A 26916-nucleotide genomic window follows, 5' to 3' on the forward strand; every position below is an offset into this window, starting at 1 on the left:
AGTTTTCTATGATTAATGTCAGCTTTTAATAATTAAGTAATACTGAGTTGAAAAGGAAACACAGTTCCAGATCGATGCAGCTGACAGCTGTGCTGTATGTTACCTAGATTGGCCTCATGATAAATAATTTAATGCACCTTCAGCTACAATGTTGTCACCATGTGGTCGCTAGTTTCCTTCCTCCAGATTTCCAGTAATATATCATCCATTGATCTCTTTGGTTCTTTCTTTAGCAAACTGTCCCACAGTGTCATGAAACACATTCTTTTTCTTTTGTCTCCCTCAGGGCCTGCAGCTGATTGAGCTCACAGGGAGGCGGCCATTTTTTGGAAGGGTCTTTGGAGACACGTTGGCGCTCTTGGTGTTAATCACCATCTCACTGACACTGAAGCTCAAGTGGTTTCTTTTACTCTATACTATTACCTTAGAGTGAGACAATGCAGCTTTTGCTGAACGTAGCCTGCAGCTAAAATGCTAAATGTGCTGAACTACCACCACTGTTTCACATGTATCAGTGACAAAACTTTTTAACAGTGAAATAAGTGGAGAAGAAAAGTCAGTGAAGCCATTAGTGCCAATTATGCAACAATATTTTACTGCCAACTTAATTAGCAAACATTACCCACCTTAAGCTCATGCTCATATCAGACCAACTGAGGTCAACTGAGTGTAGTAATGTTGCCCTCTCTTTCTTCCCTTACTTTTTTTGTGCCCATGAATTCAGTTTTCCTTGTGTAAGATTATTTTATTCATACTTTTAAGTTACTGAGTCTTGTTTAAAACAGGCTGTATGATAATTTAGTATAGTTAAACTTACTTTTGTGACTTCGCTCTTGCATTATTTTTTACAAGCATTTTCCATCATGTTACTTTTCCTCTTGCTTATACAGTATGTGTTATGCTAATGTAGGCCTACCACATCATGTCAGCATTTTCTGTCCACTAGAACAAAAACATTATAATGAGAATTGCCAACTGCACATTTTCTACCTGATGATATTCTACACACCACTATCTGTCGTTCCTTCATTAGTATGAATTCTGCAAATCATAATAAGTTCTGCTCTTCGAGACCCCCTCATCCTCCAGTGGGCTCTTGGAGTTGCTCACTGCCTATGATGATTTATATTTAAATCTTTGAAGGCCCCCTCTTCCTTATCACTACCCAGCAGCTGCTTGCTGCCACAGGGTCTTCATTAGCTGCTAAACCCACTCGGCCCCTCAGTTCAGCACTCTGGGGATGCCAGCAGTGATTGGCAGTATCTTGACTGGGCTGATCATCCTGCATCCATGTCCTGCTGTGCCTTGTTAACACTAGAGGATTAACTGGAGGATTAATTGCAGAAACCATCATAAATAGTTAACTGTTGCGGACCTGACTGGATCCTCTATCCTGTTCATGTTCTCAAAGGTGCAAAAAAGCAAAAAATGAATGATGGTGGGCAAAAAAGTTTTTAAAAAGAGAGGGAAAGGTTAATCCACTATAGCATTCACTAGACAATCATATGGACATGTAACTGACAATCTTGTAAAGAATGTGGGGCTTTAGTTTACAGCAATGTAGTAGCTCAATTACATCAACAGATGGCGATGTTAATCTTCTGCTGACATGCACTGTTCAAGCCCTCATGCTGCTTCTATGTCTTCCTATATAACAAGTCCTGTAAATTTCAGCCCGTTGTTCCCAAGATTCACCATTATCACAAGGGGGAACAGATGTGGCTATAAGATACAATTCACCCTGCATTACAGGAACATCACTGGGGTATCACATTGGGTAACGGTACAGGAACCGTAAGTTAAAGTCATCTTTTTGAATATTACTTCAGTAAAAAGTCTTAAGTTGTCTGATATTTACTTTTAAAAGCAAATTTTCTAACATGTTAAATATATTATTATTCTTACCCTTTCTTATACAAGTATTTTACCTTCAATTCTTAAATTGATTAAATTAAATTAAGACATTTTAGTAATTTGCCTTTTCACAAATGTGGACACCAAACTATGCCACTCCACATCAGTGTTGCTGAAATTTTGGATCTAATGGAAAAATACAACAAAACAGAGTTTTCCAATGCATAATGGTATATTTAGCTCTTTCATATCTGTCAGAGACTCTGGCAGAAAGTAAAACCCTCCTCCAGTGGTGAACTCATGCATAGCAAAGAAAAGGTGAAATGAAGGCCATTATTCCTCCGTCTCTCCGCCTGGCAACACTGAGCTCACTAGCAGCACTGCAAATCAGAGAGGAGTTGGATGTGTTACAGATTCTGTGAGTCACTGTTTCATGAGTCTCAAGTTGTACACCGATCGACTTGGACGGGTTCTGGACGTGCAACGGCTGCGCTCATTTCTCCAGTGAGTAGGCCTACACACGCTGCTCTGTGTAAGCCATGTGAATATGATTATTCACTGAAACAATGTCACATATTGCACGGGCTGCACAAAAAAGTCCACATGATTGAACTGTTCCATTGTGTCTGAAGATTATCTACTTTGTTTAAGTGGAGGAGAATGAGGAGCAGATGTCAGGGGAATTAGCAGGTCACAGTGACACTTGTCTGTGGAGCTAAGTGAAGGGCAATTTCATTTTGTCTGTAACAGCGAAACCACTCTTCAATATGTAAAAGTTTAGTTGTGGCTACAATATCCAATACAATTATTAACAAACCATTACAGTCATAATGTGCAACTTTTCAACAAAAAATGTTTTTTAAATCATATTTATTGATTTAGTTGCACCAAAACAGGGTATGAGCTATAAGGTCTTCAACTTTAAATCATTTAACAACTCTTTCTTTGCAAAATAGAGCCACTGTAAAGTATGGCGTGCTGACATACTGAATAAACCTTTGTCAAAACCCCTCAAGTAAACATTTCCATATATTTCATCCATAACAACTTTCCCAAATGCGTGTAATCTATTATAGCAACAGCTGCAAATGGTATAAGAGAAAATGGCCCATTTGCCTTTATATAAATCACAATGTAATGATAATTTGTAGGTCTTGGAAAATCTTGGAAAAATGTGTCACTGTAAAGTCAACATCACAGACTTGCTCTGCCTCATTTACAGCTCAAGGACTAATCGGTCCATCCATCATGTCTGCTAAACAGACAGAGTCAGAGAGAGGACGGGAGGGGAACGAGAGAGAGAAGAAAAGGCAGGAAATAAGTGAGCAGACTCAACAGGCACTTATGTAATATACTGTAGGGAACCACTGAAACAAATGTAAATGGTGTCCAGCATTAAATGTTGCTAGCTGTGGTGATTTCATACAGGTGGTACACAGATGGGACCCCTCCTGAGACCTGAGCTCGTTAATGAGTCACAGCGAGGAGGGGCGGAGTGGGCTGATATCATGAACCAGACGGAGCCCTCTGGCAGCGCAGCGTCGAGGTACCCAGCATGCCATTCTGCGTGATGGCGAGGTGCCCCTCGAGCCGTTGGATCTGCGGATTAACCCTAGACCTGGCAGAATCTACCACGCCACGTGTCACGCACAGCAAACATTGGAAATTAATAGTTATTTTCTCTCACTGTTGCTGAAATACAACAATCGGGGCTAATGAGGGCCCCCAAAGAGACTTATTATCAACTCTAATTAATGCTGCATTGTGTGTCATGAGTTCTATTTACGCTGTTTAATTACTTTTATAAACTTCGCAAAAACTTCCAAGTCTATTGAAGGACGGATTAGTCTGAGAAAATAAGCTGAGGGTGTTGCAAAATGTTGAATGGTCAGATCTGAGGGCAGTCTGAGGGCAAAGGTCGTGCTTAAGTGGGAGAGAATGCATTTTGAGATTAGTGGGTTTAGTTAAGGTCTATAGGTCTAATACTGTTATTGACCATTTGACTTTTGTTCATGATCCTTTCTCTGCAGACAACTCGAGGCTGCTTGAATGTGAACAGCAAGGAAGTTGTTGGGAGATAATCACATTTTGGGTCTGGCATGTGGGTTTGCAGTGAGAAAGTAGGAAGTAGAGAAGTAGAGAGAAGAGAAGAGAAGTAGAGAGAAGAGAAGAGAAGAGAAGAGAAGAGAAGAGAAGAGAAGAGAAGAGAAGAGGAAGAGAAATGGCAGATGGGCAGTGGGGTTACTGTCACACAGTATTAACACATCCACCTCACAAGGAGTGAGCCTGTCAAGTCAGGACACTGAGGCTGATTTGCTAAACAGAGGGGATTCAGTGAGTGGGCAATCAAGGAGGAAAATCCCCCTCCTTTACCCATAAGACCTCACATGCGGATTATGGGCCATATAGGGGGACTATCCCGGCCATATCCGGATATAGTGTCGATTCACAGGGGGAGAGCAGAAGACTCTCCAGGGGAGAGCAGAGGAATGAAATCTTAAATCTTATCACTCTCTTTTATGCACTTTATGCAAAGTCTGGCCCATGCATCCATTGTGAGACTGTGGGGGACTGTGATCTTGTATTTGTGCATCTGTTGACATTGTTCTGTTGCATTCTTGCCATGGTAATTGAACACACATGATGAGGCTAAGGGAGGAGAGACTGCTGGTAAGGCCTCAGTCAGTCCTGTCACGCGTTTCCTATTCACTTAGCCCAGTGTGTGTGAGTGTGTGTATGGGAGCGAGAGCATGTGTGCTTGCGTGCCTATGAGAGCAAGCTGGTTTTGAGTGTGTGTGTCTGTGTGTGTGTGTGTGTGTATGCGATAACACACCACTGGCATTCTTCATTTGTAAATAATTGAATCAGGCTATTTTAGTTTTCTCAGAGCGCAGCTGTAATTTGCAGGCGTTCTGCTCTTAAAGACCGGTAATTATGGCTTTTAGAGTCTCCCAAAACATCTCAAATGGCTTCAACTCATGACAGCTGTACATCTGGGCTTTCACACACTCACACATGCACGAACATATGTGTTACTATTAATTAAACTGGTACATTTTCATAATGAAGTGGATTTCAATACACTGGTGGGTACACAGGGTAAGCCCACCTGAGTAATTGAGGCACTTAGGTGGAAAGGTTTATAAATGGATGCAATATTAATACAATTATCTTTTTAACTAAATATGTTCGTATTATATCAAATGGACATAGGCCACACAGTATTAATATAATTATTTTTTACATCAAAATCTCCAGGGAATTGATTTAGTCTCTTTCAAAAATGTCAGATTATATAAAACTAAAATGAGACAAGTTTTTTTTTTGGCCAACTCTCGTTCTATCACATAATCCACATTTAAAAGAGACTAAATGATGATCTTGATGACAGTTCACACTACTGTAACACAGGGTCAAACAGGGTTTGATTGATCCTTCAAGACGACCTCTGTCTTTATTCAAATTGTCACCTGATTTGCTTGTTGTTTATTCAGCTCAGACACATACCTCAGAGGTAATGAAAGGATGGCTGTCTGTTCCCCTTACACTGGCTCGTCTGTCTGACCTTAATAAACCAGAGTGCAGTAAATCTAATTCGATGGGTGATTACTGTGGTAGGAAAAAATAGACAAAATTAACTTAAATCCCTCAACTTCTCCTTGAAATATAACAATATGCAGCAAAAAGTGATCACATGACAAAAAAAAAAGTCACATGACTATTTATTACTTTATAATTTTACTGAGAATTATCAAAGGAGAATTGATTTTGTTTCTTTTTTTCTGGCTGCATGTAAAAGCAGTTTTATTCTGTCAATGGTGTGCAGTTATTCTTTGTTTAGACAACATGTCTGTCCACTGTTTACCTCCATCAGACATTTCAGTCCTTGGGTTAGTCAGGTGTGATTAACTAAATTTGAGCCCATTAATGTTCTATATCACCATTATAAAAGGTTAATATTATAAATTGTAAATGAAACACAATGCAAACAACATTTTGACTGGCAAAGTGGCAGCAAAGAAGAATGACGTCTGAGGAATGAATGAATCCCAGAAGTGCTGTACCATATTATCATCAGGACGGTTGTGCATGACACACAGTAAAGTGGACCAACTTCTCACACAATCTGTCTGTGTAAATACAAATGCTTTCCATCCACAAGCTCTGTAAAAACATTATTGTTCGAATAAAGGCTACAGACACGTTGCACAGAAGCAGTACCCCTCCTCTCGTGGCTCTAATTCGCAGGCTATACGACCTTGGCTGACAATGCGACCATCACAACTGGAGGTGTCCACGCAAGTTGAGGATTATCCCCCCGCCATCCGTTACCTTGAATATGGCATGGCCCGGGAAGCATATGGCTGCAATCTGTGGCACCCCTCCATTTGCTTTTAATTAAACACATGGAGACACCACACACACACACACACTTGGGTAAAAGCCTGGCAAGGGGCTAATAAAGCAACAAACCGATATGGGCTTTGTTAATGATGATGTAAGGGAAGCTCAGGATTCAAGAACAATAACCCGAGACAGAGGCTTGAGTGTGTTTCATGGTATGTCTCATTACACTTGGAGACAGTGATTACAGTGATACACATCCAAGCATTCAGCTGATGTGACTAACAGTCTGCAGCCGTAGTTTAAAGACTTGCTAAAAGCAGGGGAAAGTCTACACTTAAGGACCGGGCCATCATCAGTCAGACATAATGTATCTCACGTGTTTGTGCAGCTGGTTTTGTCGTATCACGGCTGACTAAATTAGGACTCCTTCGCTCGCCGTCTGGGAGCTGTCCGGGTATCCCAGAGTAAACATGAAAACTGGTGCACACGCCCTGGAAGTTGAGGTTAGGTGAAGTAATCGCACTAATGTGCCAATAATGTCAACAGCATTAGTGCTTCAACGCCTCTAATCAAGAGATTGGCATTCACACACCTTGGTTCCAAACATATGTGTGGATGTGTGTGTGCGGATTATGGGGGCTAGCGGCAGTAATCCCCTGACCACATGGACGTCAGAGGGAATCCAATTTACAATATGACAGTGCTTAACACTTGCAGATGCAACCTGTTAAACTGTGTATACCAATATTTAGACAGAAGGGGTCGGCTCATTTAGGATTTGACTTGTAGATTAAGAGGCTACAGCCCTGCTGAAAGCTATCTGATCATTTCAGCTAGAGTGCTAGTGTAAGCATTACCAATAAGCGCTCGAGCTTAAGGCTGATGGGAATATCATTAGTTTTACAGGTATTTGGTCATAAACCAAACTGCTGGAAAAGTTAAAGACTTGACATGACGTTGGTGCCGCATGAAGTATCAGTGAATCACCAAAGTTATGACAATTTTTCCTGAGGGTGACAAATATTTCCGCCAAATGGTCATGGCTATCCATCCACAAGTCCATGAGATATTATAGTCTGGAAGTGGCCAACCCATAGCCCGACACAGCTCCTCCCCCAGAACCATGTGGAATGTGTGGGTAAAAACTGCTCAAACAAAGCATCACCAGATTTCATTAACTAAATCCCTAGACCTTTGTCAGCAGTTTCCAATGTGAATAGGCTGATGCAATAAACCAGAACTTCAGCTGTATCTGTTTCCAGGACAATGGAGCTCTGTGTGCTTGAATGTGACTGCACCCATTTACCGTCTAAGTATATACTGTACATTAACATGCCTGTGTGTGAGTGTGTGGTGGGGTATGACTCTCTAATCAACCTCTGCACCACATTGTCATTCATTTATGCATTAAACAGATGGAGAAGGTGACTGTTGTGAGCACTTGTGCACATCAGACACGTGTTGTCATTTTCTGGAGAGAAACACCAAACTGTCAATCACAAAAGTCACTGAAATACTCCTTTATTCCAAACGCAGGACGAGGTCAGCCAAATAAAACATGCATATGTTGTTTTGTAATTTTCTATCTCTACATTATAGATATTTAATACATAAATGATTCTATCCATACAAAATATAAAAATATGTGAGGCCTCATTTACAACCATATTTACATGGACTTCCTTAACTTAAAGTGAAATTATTAATTCATTTATCTATGTACATACTATGAACTGAATACAATAGTACAGTATATCCTATATCTAAATCACATTGCATGAAAAAGCTAAACTGTACCAAACCAACGACCTTGCGCACTCATTTGCTGCATGAAAATGAAGTTGTGATAAAAAGGAAAAAAAAGAAATTGCACATCAGCTTTTGATAAACGTTGTGACTTGATAGATCTGTGCTTGTAAGTGTAACAGCCTTAATACTCAGGAGATATTCTGAAACATTAAAATGAACAAACATGCAAACACTGTTGCTTTTTCACTGTTTACCAACTGTAGTTCATCACTGACTTTCAATTACGTAATATTCAACACTCAACAACACTGAATAAATGGCCTGGGAGTTTTGTTGTTCTGTTTTTTTTTGTTCCAGATGGAGAATGTTAGTGTACACAAGGCGGACAGAGAGAGAGAGTCATTGACTGTGCCAAATGTTAGGATGTTAGGAGATGATGCAGTTCTTGCTTTTTCTGCGTTTGTGGGTGTGTAACTGCCCACTGCGGTGGGGTCCTCCCATCCCTGTGTTGTTGTACTTATGAACAAGCTCCTGGTTGCTGAGGTAGCGCAGCTGGATGGGTCTGGGGATCGGCTCACCCAGAAAGTAACCTTCATCCTCTGACTCGGAGGATGAGGAGCAGGTGGAGCACCAGTCGTCGTCATCGTAATCATCCCAGGAGTACTGGTTCAAGCCGGTGCGTCGGCCGGCCCCGGGGTTCTGCAGCGTCAGGTCTGAAGTGGTCCTGGGGCACTGCCGGAAGAGTTGGGGCTGGTATCTTCCCCCTCCTCCTCCTCCTACACCGAACTGGTCCCTGCTGCTCCTCGGTGGCGGGAAACGGTCGTAATCCTCTCGGACGCGCAGCTGAGGCCTTTCCTGCGGTCTCGCCCTTCGCTCTGCCACCAAGTTGAGAGCGTTTTCCGAGCGAGAACGACGGGATCTACGGGAGCGGTGGTGGTGGTGCCGGCGCCTCTGTGGAGTCTCCTCTGGGGCATCGATCCGGACACTTGCTCCCCTACTACCACCTCCTCCTCCTCCTCCTACACCAACACCGCCCACCCTGCGCTCACTGATGGGTGGAAGACGGGCAGCATTGGCGCTGCTCACCAAACTCACCCGGTCCTCCTCCTGGAAGGTGAAGCCGGGGGGTAAATGAGGCATACCCATTCCCCCACCCATGCCAGGAGGGTCACAGTACTGTACCTTGTACTGAGAGGGCCTAGGCGGGTCCATTTCCATGTAGGGCTGACTGGCGTTGAGGCTGTGAATGGACTCAGAGCTACGAAACTGCACAGAGGAGTTGAGGGTGCCCATGTTGCTTTTCTCCGACACGTTCATTCCAGAGTCTTTGCTCAAGTCCGGCATGGAGAAACGAGAGAGGTGCTCCTGACGCTTTCCTCCTCCATCTGCTGAGTTTCCTGAAGGAAAAGGAAGAATTTATTAGTGTCATCCCATCACCCCAGAGTAGTTAGAGGAAACAACATTATAGCTTGATACCAAACATACAACAAGAAGGCCACACACAACAAATACTACCAGACGTACCTGTACCATTGGACAAGGCCAGGGACTCCATGGATCCTCTTGGGGTCTGCTCTAGGGGAGTAAGTTGCTCTGGGAAGTTAAGTGCATTAATGGGGTTCCTGCTTCTCGCCACCTGGGTTGCTGCCGGCGGGCCTGCATCTCTGTCCCTGTCCCTCTGAAAGCCATGCAAACTGATGGAGCGCTTGTCAGAGGAGAAGCCGTTGTGGTGCTGAGAGCAATGGGACATCTCAGTGAAGCTCTTTTGGGTCCTCAGCTTGGGTGGATAGTACTCCTCTGGAGGCTGCTGCTGCTGGAACCACGTCTCATTCAGAGAGTGGCCCTTCATGGCCGAGATGGGGGGTCTCTTTAAACCTGCGTTCTCCTTGATCCTGTGATCCTGCTGTTGATTGTTCTGTCCAGAGCAGGCGGGGTTATAGGCAGTCCTGACATTGCACTGGCTTAGAAGCTGGAGAGGAGTGGGGTTGGCAGTCGGGTTTGAATGGGATTCGTAATTATAACCGTCATCCGCCTGCTCCTGGTTCTGCCAGGACGGAGGCTCGCGAGTCAAACTAGGCGTTTGGCTGGAGAGACTCAGAAGATCCATTTGTAAAGACAGTGGGTCCACCTCACCTGAGAATCTCTCCGCCTGCACTCCGCTGCCTCCCCCTCCTCCACTCTTCCCCGTCTTGGAGCTGCGTCTGGACTCTCTGGTGGAGCGAGCACTTTGGAAGGCCGAATCAGACGAGTCAGAGCCATTAGGCTCCTCCCCCATACTGCAGGAGCGCGAGCAGAAGATTTGACCCTGCTTGGGCAGGAACGGCCGACCCAGCAGAGAGCGTTTACATCGGGCACAGCAGAAGCAGCCCTCAGTGGCGTGCCAGTGCTGCCCATCGTATGTCATCTGGCCTTGATCAATGCCTGCAGGAAAGAGAAAGAAGACATGAATTCACAAGGTTTAGATAAAATCACATATTGTGGGACTTGTGTAAAAATGCACTAGAAAAAAACACTATGTTTTCATCGAAGAGCTTGAAATTAAAAATCTTGATGTCTTTATTAAAAATGCTGTTTGATATGAAAACAGTAGCATATTACACGCTGCTTGTTGAGTGAGAAAATGGACCTGGGGGCTGCAACACATGACTATGCTTGGGGGCAAACTCATTATAGAACTTGCCCAGCACTGTACTGTAAGAACACACTGCAGTTTGAGTATGTTTCAAGTTGTCTCAGGGGGAAAGAAACCCAGCTATTTGCTAATGGCTGCCATCTGGTTTCAGCGTGTTTTTCTGATGGTTTCAATTTATAATCAGTTGTGCTTTTTAGCCAAATACTTTTCTGTATCCTGTCTGACAAATAATTATAGAGCAAATTTGTCGAGAGGTATGTGCCAAAATCACACCTGGGCATCCTGTCAGGGGAGCGCGCACACACATACACATACATATACACACAGAGTTCTTCCTGGGAGGTGGCATGGGGCCAAGAGGTGCTAATATGAGGGTTTTCCCATTTAAAAAATCCCCAGTTTTGTCTCTCAGTGGATTTGGACTCTACAGTGTTTGATATTTAAAAATTTGTAATAAACTGACATTTGGTGCATGTGTCTGTGATAAAAACAGATCCTGGATCTGGGCTGTTTCACACTGCATGATAAATATATGTGTGAATATATCAGTGATCTGTCAGTGGAGGTCTCTGTGACCCCCTGCTTTAAATTCCTTGCCATGGATGACTTCATTCAGCGATCTAAAAGTCATGCCATGTCTGTAGTATGATTTCCCCTCTGTTACTTGCTACAAAGAAAATGAAGTCACTCCCACATCCTCCTTGAAAGAAAAAAAAACCTTGCAGCCTAATCACATTCCACTTAATTTTTCCATGTATCCACGTGTTAAGCATATCATATTCTTTTTTGAAAGGGTTCCTTTGCTTGACCTGCAGGTGATTAATGCGGTTCTTGTTAACAGTGATAGATGCCGAGTGGTGGTGCAGCATACCAATATGTTCCCCACAGGAGTCACAGTACTCTGCGTAGAGGGACTCGAAGCAGGAGCAGCAGTAGGGCCGTCCCTCCTTCATGATGTAGCGCTGGCCCCCCAACACCGTCTCACACTCGAAGCAGCAGAAGTGCTTCATGTGCCAGTGACGTCCCTCCGCCTCGGTGCACTCATCCGCAAAGATGATCTAAGAAAGAAAGAGAAAGAGAGAGTATCGTTTATCACAAGTCCACAGAGGTAAAACCTCAATTGGGTTATTAATGCGCGCTGAATGACAGCACAAAGGCTCAGCTCGCCCTCCCTCCCTCCCCCCACCGTACAGACCACTTTCTCCTCTGCAACTTAGCACTTCTCTTTGTCACCGACTTGTGTAGGAGGCTAATGTGTGTGGGGACTTGCTGTAATCTTGATAGTGCATTTACTTTTAATTACGCTGCTGTTGAATCACCCGGGTGCTTTTTAAAGTACCAACAGTGTCCTTGTCCCCATTTGCAGAGGGAGTACGTCAGTGGTAATGGTTTTGAGATCAGGATATTGAGAGCTGACCCCATTAGACTTGAGAAACCCTTGCAAGACTTAAAACGGTGACAGTGTGTGTTGGGAGGCCTGTGAGCGTCATATGACAGCAGTTTGGTACATATGAAGGTATGCATTATGTGAAGAATGTGTGTGTGTGTGTGAATATTTTATAAATAGCTCTACAATCACCGTCCCACATTAGTGGCACAGTATGTTAAAGCAGGCGACATGTGTATCTGACACATGATCCTCAACGTGCAAACCTGTGTGTGTGTGTGTGTTTGTGTGCATGTGCATGTAACGGGCACCTACCTCATCACAGGCGGTGCAGCGCGGCTTCAGCCTCTCTGCGTGGTGTCGGCCGCAGTAGATCTTCCCGTCCTGGTGAAAGTAGATGAGATCCACCAGGAGCTCATTGCACATGCTGCACACAAAGCAGGCTGGGTGCCAGCACACGCCGTGACCCGCCCGCGATGCAAATACAGCAATATCGCCGCCGTTTATCTGGCCGCCACACTAGAAAGAGATGGAGGAAGAAAAGTGTTTTTTGAGAAATAAGTTACTGGCCTGTACATTCTGTCAGCATCTGTCAATGTTTAGATCCAACTCTCTCTTGAAAACATCAGAGTTTTTTCTTCACCAGTTTAAAACCTGTTGCCCTCATAGTGCAAAACTGATTGTGACTTTGTAACATGAGGCTGTTGAAGATGTTCATACACTAATATTCCCTAAGGCTTGTGTGGTTTCTAGAAAGGTTTATTCTATAACACTGATGCAGAGGAAGATGAATTATTTCAGGCAAAACAAAACCACTATTAAAATCATCACAGCAGTAAAATTGTAATAAAGCAAACATTAGAACCACTAAGGCAGTTCAAAAACCCAAAGAGTTTAGTATGACATAAGACAAAGGATCCTAACTTAACTGAGAAGCTAAAACTAGAGCATGTTTCAATGACAAATCAATTACTTTTCAAGTCTGCAGGAGATCACCCCTGAAGAGGCACTTTCAAAGAAAACCCCTTTGCACGCGATCCTCTTTGAATGATTTGGACGCACTGCATCTCAATCTTTTAACACAATTTTGCATGAAAACTGGACTAAACTGAGAGCACGAGGTCTGGGTGGGGGGGGGGGGGGGGGGGGGTCGGGGACACAGACAAGGAGAGGAAGTTAAGTGGCTCTTGGAGGACGTGGCAAAGGGGACGAATAAAAAATGGAGAGATATACGAGAGGATAAAAGGGAGAGCGGGATCGGCATGGAGGTGTAAAGGTAGGTTCCAGAGGCTGGAACGATAAACAAGAGGGAGTGCTAAGGAGACAGAGGGGAAAGGTCAGCTAGGCAAAGTAGATTTAGAGGGGTGGGAAGACGGATACAGAGGGAGAGTTACAATCAGGTTATCTAACTGGCACAAAGCCTATACTGCTGCAAGGAGGCCAAAGGGGGGTGGGGAATTTAATCAATACACACTCTCCCAACAATCTGCTCCCTGGCGCATGTGCATGTGTGTGTGTTGCTGAGTGGATGAGAAACACAAGCTGTAAAGCAACTATCCACCTGGGGCAGCAACACAACAGAGAGAAGCTGCACTTTGTTTGTGCACTTTGTAACAAATTGCTATCGGATGCTGAAGTTTGCTGGTTTGTTCTTGAGAGAACACTGTTCATTGCACTATGCCGTCCCACAAGGCCACAGCAGCAAGAGTGCACGAAGACAACACATTCAATATTTGATGGGACACTGGCTACAGCTGTTTTAACCGTATCTACTTCTCTGAGGTAACGCTTGACAAGAGAAGAGACAACACCGTGACTGGCTGAGTGCGACAGCTACTTACACGCACAGATTCAACACTTCACGATTCTTTATGGCCCGGGAATTTTTGAAATGTTTGACAAGGTCGCAGCGTTGTTATAAAAGCAGACAACTGTTTTGTCTCTGCCCTTTATATGTCAAGATAAAGCACCTCTCGTACATCACGACAGAGACCTGAAATGCCAGCAGCCTGTACAGAACGTCTCTCACACTATTCACGGCTTTCATTCCACCGTCCACATGACACACCTTTGCTCTTGTCACAGTTAATTCACTCATGTCACGGGATGCGGCGCAGAAATGACATTTAGAAGTGAAATGATGGCTTGCTTTCAGATGATCCTTGATCTTTTTATATATATATCCTCACTGCCGGGGGAAGTGATACAGAAATGATGGTTTTGACATTTCTGTCAGGTACCTGCTCGCAAATCGCTCCGGTCATCGTCACCGGGAACGGACGGACATTGCCGCGGCCCAGGTTCTCCCGCTTACGCTGGTTACTGAAGAGCTTCAGCTCTCTCTTCTCCTCATCATCCAGACCGTTACAGTAGCGGACCTGGAACAACACACACATGCATCACATTAACATACATTAGTTTGATCTGTTATGAAGAAGAAAAAAGAGGTTTATGGTGGAAAAACCTATTTCTCACTGTTAAACCCTGTTGTTGTTGTCACAGTGTATCTTTAATCACTGTGGAAATCCAATATCATAGACAGAAACTCCTACAAACTGTCTGTTCAACAGAAGTACATAGCTCAACATGCTTTCTTAATTAAAGTTAGACAGGAAATATTTGTAAAACTGATAAAGTTTGGCCGAGGTAAACAGGGCAAACTGAAATGAAAGGTATCTCTCTTTCTTCCTCTAAACCTTCAGATGTGGACTTAAGATCAGAGCACTGTCTCTGCTGAAAAGGCTTGTGCAAGAGTTGGCTGTGATTTGCTTTTCTCCTGTCTAAAATGTCAAGGGGTCAAATATATACTTAAAAATAATAACACTAGTGTAATACTGGAGGTAACAGCTGTCAACCAATCAGAGGTCAGAGATTAAGAATCTTTCTGATATGATGAATGAATGCAGAACAGGCACGAAGAGATTGTAGCAGCTGTAGATAAAGGTTAACTCCCAGAAATAACAAATCTCAAATGTCCATGGTGATAGTACCTGCTGTGGAAACCTTGCTGCTTCCATCTCCCTCAAAACAAAACAACCCTCTCTGCCAAATTGGCTTAGAGAGAAGCTGACGTTAAAGTAAAGTAATGCGTATGTGAAAATTAGTGTAGGTATTGTACCACTTGTTTATCTTAGCTCAAGATTAAAATTTCTTGATGTGAACTACATAAAAAAGGCAGCTCCACAAAAACACCTCACTATCCCATTCCCACCCATTAAAAAGACAGACATTTTTCCTGTGGCTGTCTCCTCCCTTTGCCCCCTCTTATCTCTGTATTGCCCCGAAGGAGGGGAAGAAGGGAGGGATAGATTTGTGGATAGATGGATGGATGAAGGTGTTGGGGGAGGGGGCCCAGTTTGGACTCTCACCTCATTGTCGTGAGGCGGGAGCTGATGGAGCAGCTGTTTGATGCGGTATTTCTCTCCTGGGCTGTTCACATAGGGCACCTTGTCCTCGGGCAGGGAGCTGTAATACTGATGAACCTGAGGAGGAGACACAGACCCAGACACAATGAACAACAACAGCAACAACATCATACCTGCAACATGTAAACAAAATGACCAATGAGAAACAAAGATTATTTTCACGATTGATTCACCTTGAGTATTTATTTTTTCTCCACTTATTTTGTCTTTATGTCTATCAAATAACACAAAATAAGGAAAAAATGTGCATCAAGCGGCCCCATAGTCAACAGTCAGTGTGTCTTGTAGGTGTGTTTTAGGTGCACAGCAGTTAACAAGCCTGGCCCTAAAACTCTTTAAATTCTCAACTGAAGCATAAAACTGCAAATGTTTGATATTACTATTTGATAAATTACATAAAATGGTTCATTTGCCCCCATAATTCTTTTGCTAAAACAGCACAAAGACCAATTAACAGGATCTATAACTGGGAGTGACATGCACACACGCACACTTAAAATCACTTTGATTTATAGGCCACCATCTGAGACTTAATGGAACCTCACCTCTTCATCCCCACACATTGACATGGGAATGTATTAATGCCCACAAGTGATTAACACAAATGCATATAGCAGTGCACATACATACGGCTGTGCACGACAGCACGATTAATGCTAATTTGGTCATTCAAAATTACTTGGACATTCTTCGCATTACAGCAGCAGACAATGAGTGTCATCTCAGAGTTATTTATTGCAGCCTTTTTTTATTACACTGTAACGGGGGGCCGGGGTACACCAGAGGTCAGCCACTCATATATGAATGTGAGTGGAGGAGAGGGAGGCAACCCACGAAAAGCCACAGGGCTTTAAAGGAAGATTTGAGGACAGAGGTCAAAGACAGATAGAGGAGAGGTGTGGAGAGGAAATAAAGACAGAACGAAAGTGTCAGATGGAGGAGAAAGAGAGGAACGAATGAACGAACGAACAAGACAAGCTTTGATCAAATTAAAGAAAAAACAATAGAGTAGAAAAGAGGATTTGAAAAGATACGATATGATCGATACCTGCTGACTAGGTCACAGCAATCTTAATCACCTGTCCGTCTACTGAATGGCTCTACTGACTAGAAGCCATCAGCTTTGTCCTTGGCAATAACACAGAGTCTGTCACTCACAAACAGATTAACTTGAATAATGAAGCCAAGCATGTGCGCCTAAAGACCAAAATTAAAACTGAATTGCCTTCAGACTCTCCAATCTTTAAACTGAGATGCCCTAAAGCATCACAGTCTGTAACAAAGGCAGACAATATAGTGCAGGCTTATAGAGGCATGTTTGTTGTTGGGATGAATTTATAGCTGGAGTTGTCTTAAGCGTAACCCAATTCCTCCTGCTCTGCTTTTGTTGGCTTCCCCTGGTGTTGGCGAGGGCTGCAGGATCCGTGTCCAGCAGCATGGCTCAGGCTGCCGAGGGGCTGGGGGTGTCTGAGAATAGTCCATGAAAGACTGACTGTGGTCAAGCACTGATAAATCACACAACGCCTATACAGCAGGAGCAACACACACACACACACACACAGACACACACACACTGATGACAAATTAGGGAACCTCGCTTCCAACAACGACAGGGTTACAATCTGGAGGTGAAAGGCACACTGCCCGGAGGAAAAGATCTAAAGACAAATACACACACACAAACACACACACACACGCATGCACATAATGGACACAGAGTTGCAGCGCGAGCCAGGAGGAGCAGCTTGTGATAATAACTGTAATCGAAAGCAGGCGAAACTAAAGACAGGGCAGAAGTTTGGAACTGCACTGAAAGGCGTGTTTTTAAAAGTTAAAGCGAATACGACGTTGCAGCTGAGTGACAAGAGCGATCGCTTCACACAGCTGGTTTCAATTGCTGTTAATGGCCTGACGGCCGGAGGAAAAGACACCACCAGGCACCGGGCCTGACATTCTCTCAACAAGCCACTTTACAGCGGTTAGTGGACGGAGATATAATATCACTGAGAGGACACCGGTGGTAACGGCCAAACATGGTGGGAAAGAGGGTGTTTTCATAGCAAAGAGAGTGGGTTTAATGGCTGTGTTTTCATTCTTTGTGCTTGTCTTCTCACGTTTTTTTTTTTTTTTTGCTGAAATGTGCGAGCAACCACGGCTCAGCGCTGCAGCCAGCACGGTTGTGGGAGCAAAATCATTGTATCTGGAAGTTAAAAAGGTGTGAGTGAGTGATTGGTTAATGCTTAATAAGCTATACTGAATGTTCTAAAAGTGCAGGTGCCACTTTCTATAGCCAAGCTAGCACCTGCGATGTAATATGTTAGGAACAGCAGCACTTGTGGGCTAATGTTAGCATGCATTCCTCACAATTAAAATTATAATATGTTTGTGTTTTGTTAGTGTAATATCTACCATAGCATCTTTCTTGGCATTTTGGCAAGGTAATATTTGCTGGTTAGCTTTAAACAAGCTTGTGGCAGTATGATGGTGATGGGCTCAGCAAATATGGTGGTGAACCTCTGGGAACCATGAATCTGTCCATCTGTAAACCCTAAGATATCCTATATGTTGTGTGTGTGTGTGTGTGTGTGTGTGTGTGTGTGTGTGTGTGTGTGTGTGTGTGTGTGTGTGTGTGTGTGTGTGTGTGTGTGTGTGTGTGTGTGTGTGTGTTTTGATCACTTTCATCTGATCTCCTTCTTTAGTTGTGGATAAAACACTCAAGACTCCCCTCTTACGACATTATCTCTCTCTATTCAAAGCTGACTGTAAACAGGTCAGACCACTGACTGACAGTTTTTACAGTCCTTCACCTCAGAATAGAGGGAGTCTAATTGACCTTAGGTCCACAGGTTAAGCAAGCCTCATATCCTTTTCAAACTGATCCTTTGTTGTCTAAAAGTTGATTTATCCACATCCAAACTGCGGGTCCATTTCAGATCCTGGAAAGACCTCCAGTTTGCATCAATAACCTTGAACTGAATTTCTTTTCAAATATCCCACATGTGAGCGGTCTGAAAAAAAAAAAAAACATACTTCATGTCCAACTGCAAATTAAAATCAGACCATGGTGGATGTTGAACAGAGTCTGCCCATTAGACTGAAGCTATTGCTGTGTGATGGTTAAAAAAAAGGGCCACTGCTGAGTAACATTCTTGGCCTTAACAAGCTGTAACTTGGCAACATCCAAGAATTTTATTTGAGAAGGATGGAGAGAGAAAATATTGGCAGGCCCTCCCTCACACTGCAGCTAAATAACATCTCCAACACACTCAGTCAGTAGTGGCTTTATGTTTGGAGAAAAAGATTCATGTTCTAGTATGAGTCTGTATTTCAGTGACAGAAACACAAAGACACATGGGAGAGCCGATCAGCCCCACCTAAGCGCTGAGTTTCCCCCCCTCGAAATCCTCAGATATATCAGACTGAATATCACAGTCCTCCTCTGAGATCTTCTTACCGAGTGGTGACCTTACACCACTTCAGGCTCAACAGCCGGCTCATACTCCATACACCAGCTCCCTATAGTGAAACCAAAACCCACTGTTAAGATCCTGGAGTTTAGCTTGATGTTTACCATCTCTCTCTATTCACGTTCTTGCTGTCTTTACCTTCTGCGGAGGAAATCAAGGTGTTGAAAAGCCGCACATCAGGCGCACTTCCGCTCCTCAGTAATGGGTCACACACATGTTTTCACAGCTTGAATGACTTGCACATCAGGTTGGGAAAATAGAAATTGCTATAGAAGTGGACACATTCCATGTATGTTGATATAAATGCTCTTAAATGTCACAGTTTTTTCCCCACGGTTCTACCTGATTGTTTCTGTTTATTGTCAAAGGGCAAAAAACATATAATTTTTTTCTGCTTTGTTTATCGCCTTGCTGCTGCAGTAAAGCGCTGCCCAGTTTCCATTAAGGCTTGCCTGTTCCTGAGGTCATATCGCCCCGAGACGAGAACCTAATTGACTTCAGGGTTAGACATGTGACCCTGGAGGGGGATGAAAAATTGCTGTGCTAAGTCCTCTGAGGTGAAAACAGGGGGCTGTGCCAACACCGTGTATTGACCAGTTCATTGCTTTCAGCTCATCAACAAAATGAAACCAGCTTCCATAAACGCTTCTATTGTCCCATAAAAGTGAAAAAACCTCCCACGTGTGCACACCTATGGTTCAACAGAGCGTTGTAAAAGAGGATTTTCATCAACAAGCATGAAGCTATTTAATGTGCACTTATAGCTGAGCGTTTGTGAGGGGCGATGAAACCTACTGTAAACATGTTTGGAGGCAGAATGAATTGGAGATTAATTTGACTGCTGGGGCCACATAATTCTTGTTACCCATTAGCCTGCAGAGAGCGCGGTCATCAGAACTAGTGAGCCATCGTGTAGTTACAAAATGTGGGCATGAGGTGTAACAGTATACACAGTCTAGTAGTGCTTGGAATTTTTATTAGGCTTACACCACACTCTACTGGTATGCATATATATTAACTTTTATTACTGAAACCTGTGTGTGCATAAGGCCTTTCGACCACAGTGAGATGATCGTTTACAACATTTTCTTTTGTGTGTAAATGTGAAGTCTCCCGAGTTCAAATCATATTGTTTATGGAGAAATCAGAGCTTTTTGAAAGTTTTTGGCACACAAACTGCATATTGAGAGCGGACAGGCTCCATGGATCAGGCTAACAATCAGGTGATTGACAACAGCTGACAAAACTGCACAATTTTTTACAGACAGCCCAGTGTGACTGTCATGTGGTGCACATTACGGTAAGTGAAAACATGCTCGTACCTGTTCAGGTTTGAGTCCTGGTGGTACCCAGGCGTACTCCTCCAGGGCACAGCCAGAGTCGTCATCTGAGGTGGAGTTCCTCTGGAAGTCGTACATCAGCTTGGTGACCGTCTTCTCCATCTCTACAGGCATGGCTGGTACTGCATGCTCCTCACGACGACACTTACAGTGCACACAGATTTTCCTACCATAGGAAAAAAAAAACAGAGACAAAGAACATTTGTCAGGACATTGTTGAATATAAATTACACTATTGTTCAACTGGCACAAATTAATGAAATCTTTTAAAATCAAATTAGAACGTCCGATTAGATTAAGAAACAGTTATTTGATCTCTTGAGTTAGACATCTGAAAAATATGCTTTACACATTTTAACCCACAATATCTCAAGAATACACAACCATTAGCTTGAAAACAAACCCTGAGTTTAATAAATCACTATGTAAACAGAAATGTATCCGGGGCGATAGGGTTTCAACAGAAACAAGACGTCATACTGTAGAGGCTGTTTGGGCCTCTGAAGCTTGCCATTAATCACAGAAAATAAAAATAACCCAAGCAGCTTTTTTCCCTGAAAGGTAACCTCAAGAGAAGCTGTGAAAAAAGGGAAAATCTGTCATCCAGCCGATTTGGTTGTGGGGATAGTGACCCCCCCCCCCCACACACCTTTAAAAAAAATCTGCAAAATCCCCTTGACTTTTGTTCAAAAGCACATAAGGCCTGTGCATGTTTGCAGACCCTCTATCCATAAAGCATGTGAACTCCACGCAGTTTAAAGGTCAAGGCATCCCGCTGCAGCTCTCACAGTAAAATACGGGTGCCACAATTACATTGCCCCCACAATCCTCTGGGGTATCAAGTACGAAGATATAATCACAAACAGGCGAGGGAAATTAGCAGAATAGAGCCCGGTGACGGTGATGGAAAGCAGTACTGTACAAACACACAAACACATACACACTTCCATGTGAACAAGGTTAGCTAGAAACACTAACAGATGCTAAGCCAGGACAGTGCTCTGCTCTCATTAGTCAAGTGGACCCGCCCTGCTATAAAATGGAAAGTATCCATGTGTGAGTTTCCACAGAAAATAAGGCCAGGAGTGTTTGACACTGACACTCCTCTTCCTCCCCGCTCTTTGATCTACAGTTGTGTCCAGAGAGCACTAAGGAGAGTTGTTTTATTCCATGGACTCAAACGAGCTTTCCTGAGTGTTGTTCTGCAAAATATTGAGATGAACAGACAGGGATTACTCCTCGGAGGACGACGCAGAACTTGTGCGACGTCTCACAAAAAGCAGAACAGGATGTGGGTTAAATACCTGATTGGTTGGATTAAAATGAAAATCACCAGGTCTGTATTCGGGATTCAAACGAGGGAAAAACTGCTCATAGACAGATTCCCATGTCCTTGACAAGTCTAAGCCCCTGTGTGAAGAAGAAAGTCTGGGTGGCCAGAAGGTTGCATCACTCTATGACCGTTGCTGCCCCTCGGGCGGCCAAGCCAGAGAGACAATCCCATTATCTTCCCAGGCGGACGCCCGATTCTCTGACAGACAGCGCTACGGAGGAGCTTAAGGACACTCAGGACAATGCTTGACAGACTGACAACCTGGTTGGCTATGGATCCGTCTGTGTCAAGTGCTTGGAGCGAAGACAGCACTGTGTGGAAAGCTGGCCAAGGCTCACATTGTCTGTTGGTCAGAGGAGCACTTCTTGTCTAAGGGTTAGGTCCTGGTTAACAAAGCACTCCAGTCTATTGGGCTTAGTACTGATGGATTTTGATGACAGAACAGACACTGGAATTACTTGGAAAGCCCTTCCTAGCCGCCTAAGTAAAACATCCCGCTGACATGCCAGAACTGGTTGTATGACATGCAATCGTTAAAAAGAAAATATACAGATCTGCAGGCCTTAATTTTTGGACAAATTCTCCAGCACCACTTGAAAATCCTTTCCATTCTCCAGCAGACAAACAAGGTATCACTGTCTGATCCCGCTTTCAGCACTGGCCTGAACAGAGCAGGCAAAACTCAACAAAATCTGCTGTCATTGCGGGGAAGGGCATGGCACAGACTTCACGAACCGACTCCATAAATATTAACAAAACTTACAAAGCGGTCAGGTATCTCTGCCCTGAATACTGATGGGTATGATAAATGGAGCGGCTCTGCAGCTTTGCCAGACAGAGTCATCAAGTAGCTGTCAAGTGAGCTCACTGGGAAAAGGCTGTTTGGAAAATCCCTGTCCCAGCGGCGTGATGCTACAGCCAGGGGCGACGCAGCTTGCCTCATTACAACCCAGCAACAGTCGTTACTAATCTGCAGCTGATTAGCTGGATGACCTGCTCGAAAATGCATGCATCTACAAGAACAAGACACACGGGTGATGATGACAGACAAAAAAACAAACAAACACATATAGACACCTCACCAAATTTTTCTTGACATGTTGCCAGGTGGTTAGCAGTTATTTTTGCCTTGGGCTGGGGAGGGACACTTGGAGATAAGAGTATACAAATAGCCAGAAGGAGCCGAGTGGACCTGAAGGAAAGCATTTCACACCGCATTCCTCCTGAAAGGACACATCACAACATCGTGGCCCTGCTCTTTGCTCGCTATAGTCTCTGTGGAGTTAAACCTGGGAGGCAGAAAATCTTGTGACCTTTAGAGCAATGCACCTTTTCTGACCCGCTCTCTAAGACCAGATGTGTGATGATGACCTTCCTCGTGTGATTCACCTCACAAACATCCTGATTTCTCCACATCAACGTCAGCAGAAACACTGTAAGCCGACAAGGGCCCGTTGCTCCTTCTCTCCCCTTGTATCCTCGTGATTTACAATGCGGTGCATGTCTGGGATTTCCCCTCCTCTGAAACATAATCCCCGAGCTTCCCCTTGTAATCTACATGATTTCAATTAGGAGAGATTTGGGGACTTTGGCAACACAAGTCAAGTACATCACTGACGCCCCATAAATGACTCCGAGGTAAAATGAGGGAAGTTAATAGGCCTGTTCCTTATTCAAACATGACTGGCACCTCATCCCCCTGGGAGATGTAAATGCTGACGTATCATTGGTCCGTTTGAGTGTGAGGTTTTTTCAAGACCTGGGGGGTATGTTGCTGGTTAGTGATCCCTGTGACCATGATGTCAGCGGACAATGATTCACCGTGTCGAGTTAATTATCATCACCCTGGTCTTCTAGATTAGCTTTGTAACCCAGGTAACGGGGTGTTTTTAATGTGTAACTAGGATGTGATAGGCCCCTCTAACAGTTGCATAGACTCCGGTTCAGTTGTTTTGGATCAATGCTGCATGGTCTTCAACAAGTACCAAACAAATTTGGCCAAACCCAAGCCTGAGAAAGCCATCTGATTCAGCTGCATCCCAAAAGCCTGTCAAAGAAGTATGGCCTTGCAGGGTATGAAGCAGAAGGCTCATTCCACTCTCATTCCTGAGCTGCTCCCAAAACCACCGCAAGGCCTTTCCACGGCATCACTCTAGATGGTCAGATTAAAACCCCATCTTTAAATGGCAGCCCTGCACAAAAGCTGAGGTTGGATGTTGAGAGAGAAGAGCACAGAGGGGGGAACAGCTGGGTGCACACCACAGCCAAGTGTTGAGTCCTTTTTTCCCCGTTTCTGCTTTTGTTTTCACTAGAAGAAGGTCGGAGAGGGGTGGGGTGGTGGGGGGCTTTCTATTTAATGGCCTTTTGTTTAGTGAATACAACATTTCCGTTTCGTGTTCTGAAGCCTTAGATGGAGTTTTTCAAGTGCTTTAACAAATGGCCCCATTTTCATAGATTACTGATACACAAGTATGCGCCGCAGTCCTTCTACCTCCGATGGGCTGCATGTTGACTTCAGAGCCATTAGGAGTTAATCACAGTTAAACATGACTGGAGGTGTTCCTGACAAGAATCAGGTTCGACAAAGACGTTTTCCATTAGTGGCTAATTAGTAAGAACCAGATGCAACATGTTCCCGCGGACAGAGATTAGGCCTGCATCCACCTGTCATAACAAATTATTGGAGAGCCGATCCTTGACCGTTTCTAAAGATTGTAAAAATAACCCTGATGACGGTGAGATCATAGGTGCTATTGATCTGCGTTTTGGGAAAGGTGGGCTGCTGCGTTTCTGGAGCTTGACCAACACAAGGCACGAAAAGTCAAAATATCAACCTCTACTGTTTCAAAATGTGATGGTTCTTCTGAATGACCCTTTTAGTACTGTATGTAAAACATGTGGAGGATGTAGATGTTAAATGCTAATCACTGCTTTGACAGTCTTAAATGTGCAACTCAATGGAGGTCATTTAACTTAAAAAAAAAGAGTGTAATGCCAATGTTTTAGTGCTTAGTAATGCTAAATCAATTGAAAGGCAAAAGCTTGCCGAACTGATGTTAACCAGGAAAAATTTCAACCGTATAATGTGTGCAGTGCCGGCTGTAGTAAGTGGTGATGGCAGATAAGTCACACATTTTTGTTCTCTACAAAAAAATATATTGTCATTGAAAAAAACTTGAGTATTGAAACGTCCCCCACTCTCTCCTCTCTCTGTCTCTAAGGACTGGTACGTAACTGGTGTGGTAAGTGGAAAGCACAGAGATATTTATGTAACATCAGACTGGGGCTCTTTTCAGCTGCAGCCCCTCTATACTTGAGACTGGATCACATTACTTATTCATACAGTGTTGACTTATTCCATAAAGTGACACTGCTTTGGACGGAAACTGGCAGAGTCATGGAGGAACGTGGTTCGAGGACAACCTCACTGCAGACCACGAGAGCATGCTCACACACCAGCAACCTGTCAACTACTTTGATGACCAACAACATTTAATTATTGGCTTTGGTCTCTTGACTTATGACAGATTTTGGGAGAACGTATCTACCAGTCCCTCTAGGAATTTTGCAGAATGATATGTTGACTTTTCTTTGAAAGTGTCAGTGGGAAAATGCAGTAACCAATAAGATACTGACATTTTTCCAGAGGCAGTTGTGGCTGTCAGAAATAATGTTGGTTTGGCATTTTGGCTGCTGTCAGCTCAGTTAATGTTTGGGCTGCTCTCAAACCTGAGGAGACCAGTGATACTGCAGCCAGCTGCTGAAGCCACATTCCCCCCTCACCCACTCCTCCCGGACATTCATGTGCTAATCAGTTACCCTTTACACTGCCAAAATGTAGCCTCCTTAACGGGTCAATTGGCCTGTATTGAGTCTTGTAACGTCCTTAAAACAACTGCCATGGAGATGCGATTACACCACTTGTTTCCAAAACAGCTTGCAGTAAACTACAGGAAATAATTAGAGCTTTTTATCAACTGAGATGACTCATAATTACAACAACATAACAGTACTTGACTGGAGAAACATCCTGAAACAAGTCGATTTGGAGGAAAACCAAACATTTGGAGATTCCAGAGTGCCTGTCCTATGGTTATTTACACAGCAGTCCACAATCCGTATGGCACAGAGGCTGCACAACAAAGACTTTCGGGCTGGAAAGCGCACAGTAGCCTGGCCACTGCGCTACAGGGGGTGGGGTGGGGGATAGAAACCAGTGCGAGCACGTCCGTGCAGGGAGAGCCACAGTTCAAGTCAGATAACTCGCTATTTTCTATCAGAATAACACCAAGCTGTGGGCGAGGACAGTGTCGATTAAACCCTGCTGGAAAAATCTTGAAGAAGGCGAAAGTTTCCAAAACAGAGACCAGTGTCTTCAAACTGTGGAGATGGCTTTAATATTTAGTCCCGATACCAGTTTACTTTCTCTTTGAAATGTGTGCGTAATGAGGTTTCAGTCCGAGAAAAGAAAAAAAACACGACTTCATGAGCAAATACATCTGTGCCACATTCCTCCTTTCCATTACGCATTTAAAGCCCCCAGCACAGATCGTCGGTCGCGCTACACAAGCAGCTCCAGAGCAAAACAACCACCACCAATAATCTGCTGCTTACCTTCTTATAATCAGCGGCTGAGGGCTGGAACCGTAGCCCCGACCTCGGTGCTGCTTGTGGTGGAGCAAGTTTTAAAATACGTCTTCCTCATCGCAGAATTTGTCGCACAAACTCCAACGCCACAGCTTTGCCACGAAAACACCCCGCTCTCACCCCGGCTGTGTGTCTGCACCCCTCTGTTATATTTAACTCCTCCGTTTAAAAGCCTTTGTCGGCCCCCCTGCTCTCCGCAAACACACTCAGGAGTTCTGCAAACGGGGAGCGAGAGTAGACGGAGAGCCAACTTATAGAGTGCGTAAAAGCAGATCCCAGTTTGCAATAAGTAACAGATCCAAACCGGAGCGCGAGTTCCACCGAAATACTTTCAATTCCAGAGAATTAGACAGAAACCTCCTTTGGTCGTTTCCGTTAAACGCCGCCGCCGAGCCGACGTGAAGATCCGTGCGGACTTTCAGTGCGTAAAAGCACGGAGAGCTGGAGATGCTGCTGGCCGACCCACTGACTAACAGCTTTAATTCTTAACCAGCGTCAAGCGCGCATATATAACATGCCACTTCCGGTTTGCACTTTCAACATAAAAGCCCCACTGTGGTAGTGGGAATCTGCGCAAGTCACATCAAATATCTCTTCAAGTTATAAAATGTTAAAGAATAGTTTTAATTCGATTAAATGATGAAGTTAGAAGGGACATATTTGAACAACTAAACACAGCTTTCAGAGGATTGCCATGATATGTGTTGAAAGATTTGGAAAGGGTGAAAAAGAACA

The 26916-nt window shown here is 43.9% G+C and overlaps 1 protein-coding gene across 1 annotated transcript; it reads right to left on the reverse strand.

Moving 5' to 3' along the window:
* Positions 1-7895: 7895 nt before the first annotated feature.
* Positions 7896-26611, reverse strand: prickle2b (prickle homolog 2b). The gene is made up of 8 exons (XM_083971307.1): positions 26149-26611; positions 20184-20367; positions 15338-15451; positions 14210-14347; positions 12285-12488; positions 11454-11640; positions 9475-10371; positions 7896-9347 (listed from the first exon to the last, which is right to left on the reverse strand). The coding sequence occupies exons 2-8, from the start codon at positions 20313-20315 to the stop codon at positions 8377-8379; spliced, it is 2643 nt and encodes an 880-aa protein (XP_083827433.1). The 5' UTR covers positions 20316-20367; positions 26149-26611; the 3' UTR covers positions 7896-8376.
* Positions 26612-26916: the final 305 nt, after the last annotated feature.

The sequence above is a fragment of the Trachurus trachurus genome (genome assembly GCF_905171665.1).
Source record: "Trachurus trachurus genome assembly, chromosome: 5".
In the NCBI taxonomy this organism is placed as follows: Eukaryota; Metazoa; Chordata; class Actinopteri; order Carangiformes; family Carangidae; genus Trachurus; species Trachurus trachurus.

Coding starts and splice junctions, on each gene's coding strand:
- prickle2b (XM_083971307.1), bottom strand. CDS start 20,315: ATGCCTGTAGAGATGGAGAAGACGGTCACCAAGCTGATGTACGACTTC. Junction 14,348..15,337: donor TCCCGCCTCACGACAATGAG/GTGAGAGTCCAA, acceptor GTGTTGTTCCAG/GTCCGCTACTGTAACGGTCT. Junction 9,348..9,474: donor GGCCTTGTCCAATGGTACAG/GTACGTCTGGTA, acceptor CTTTTCCTTCAG/GAAACTCAGCAGATGGAGGA.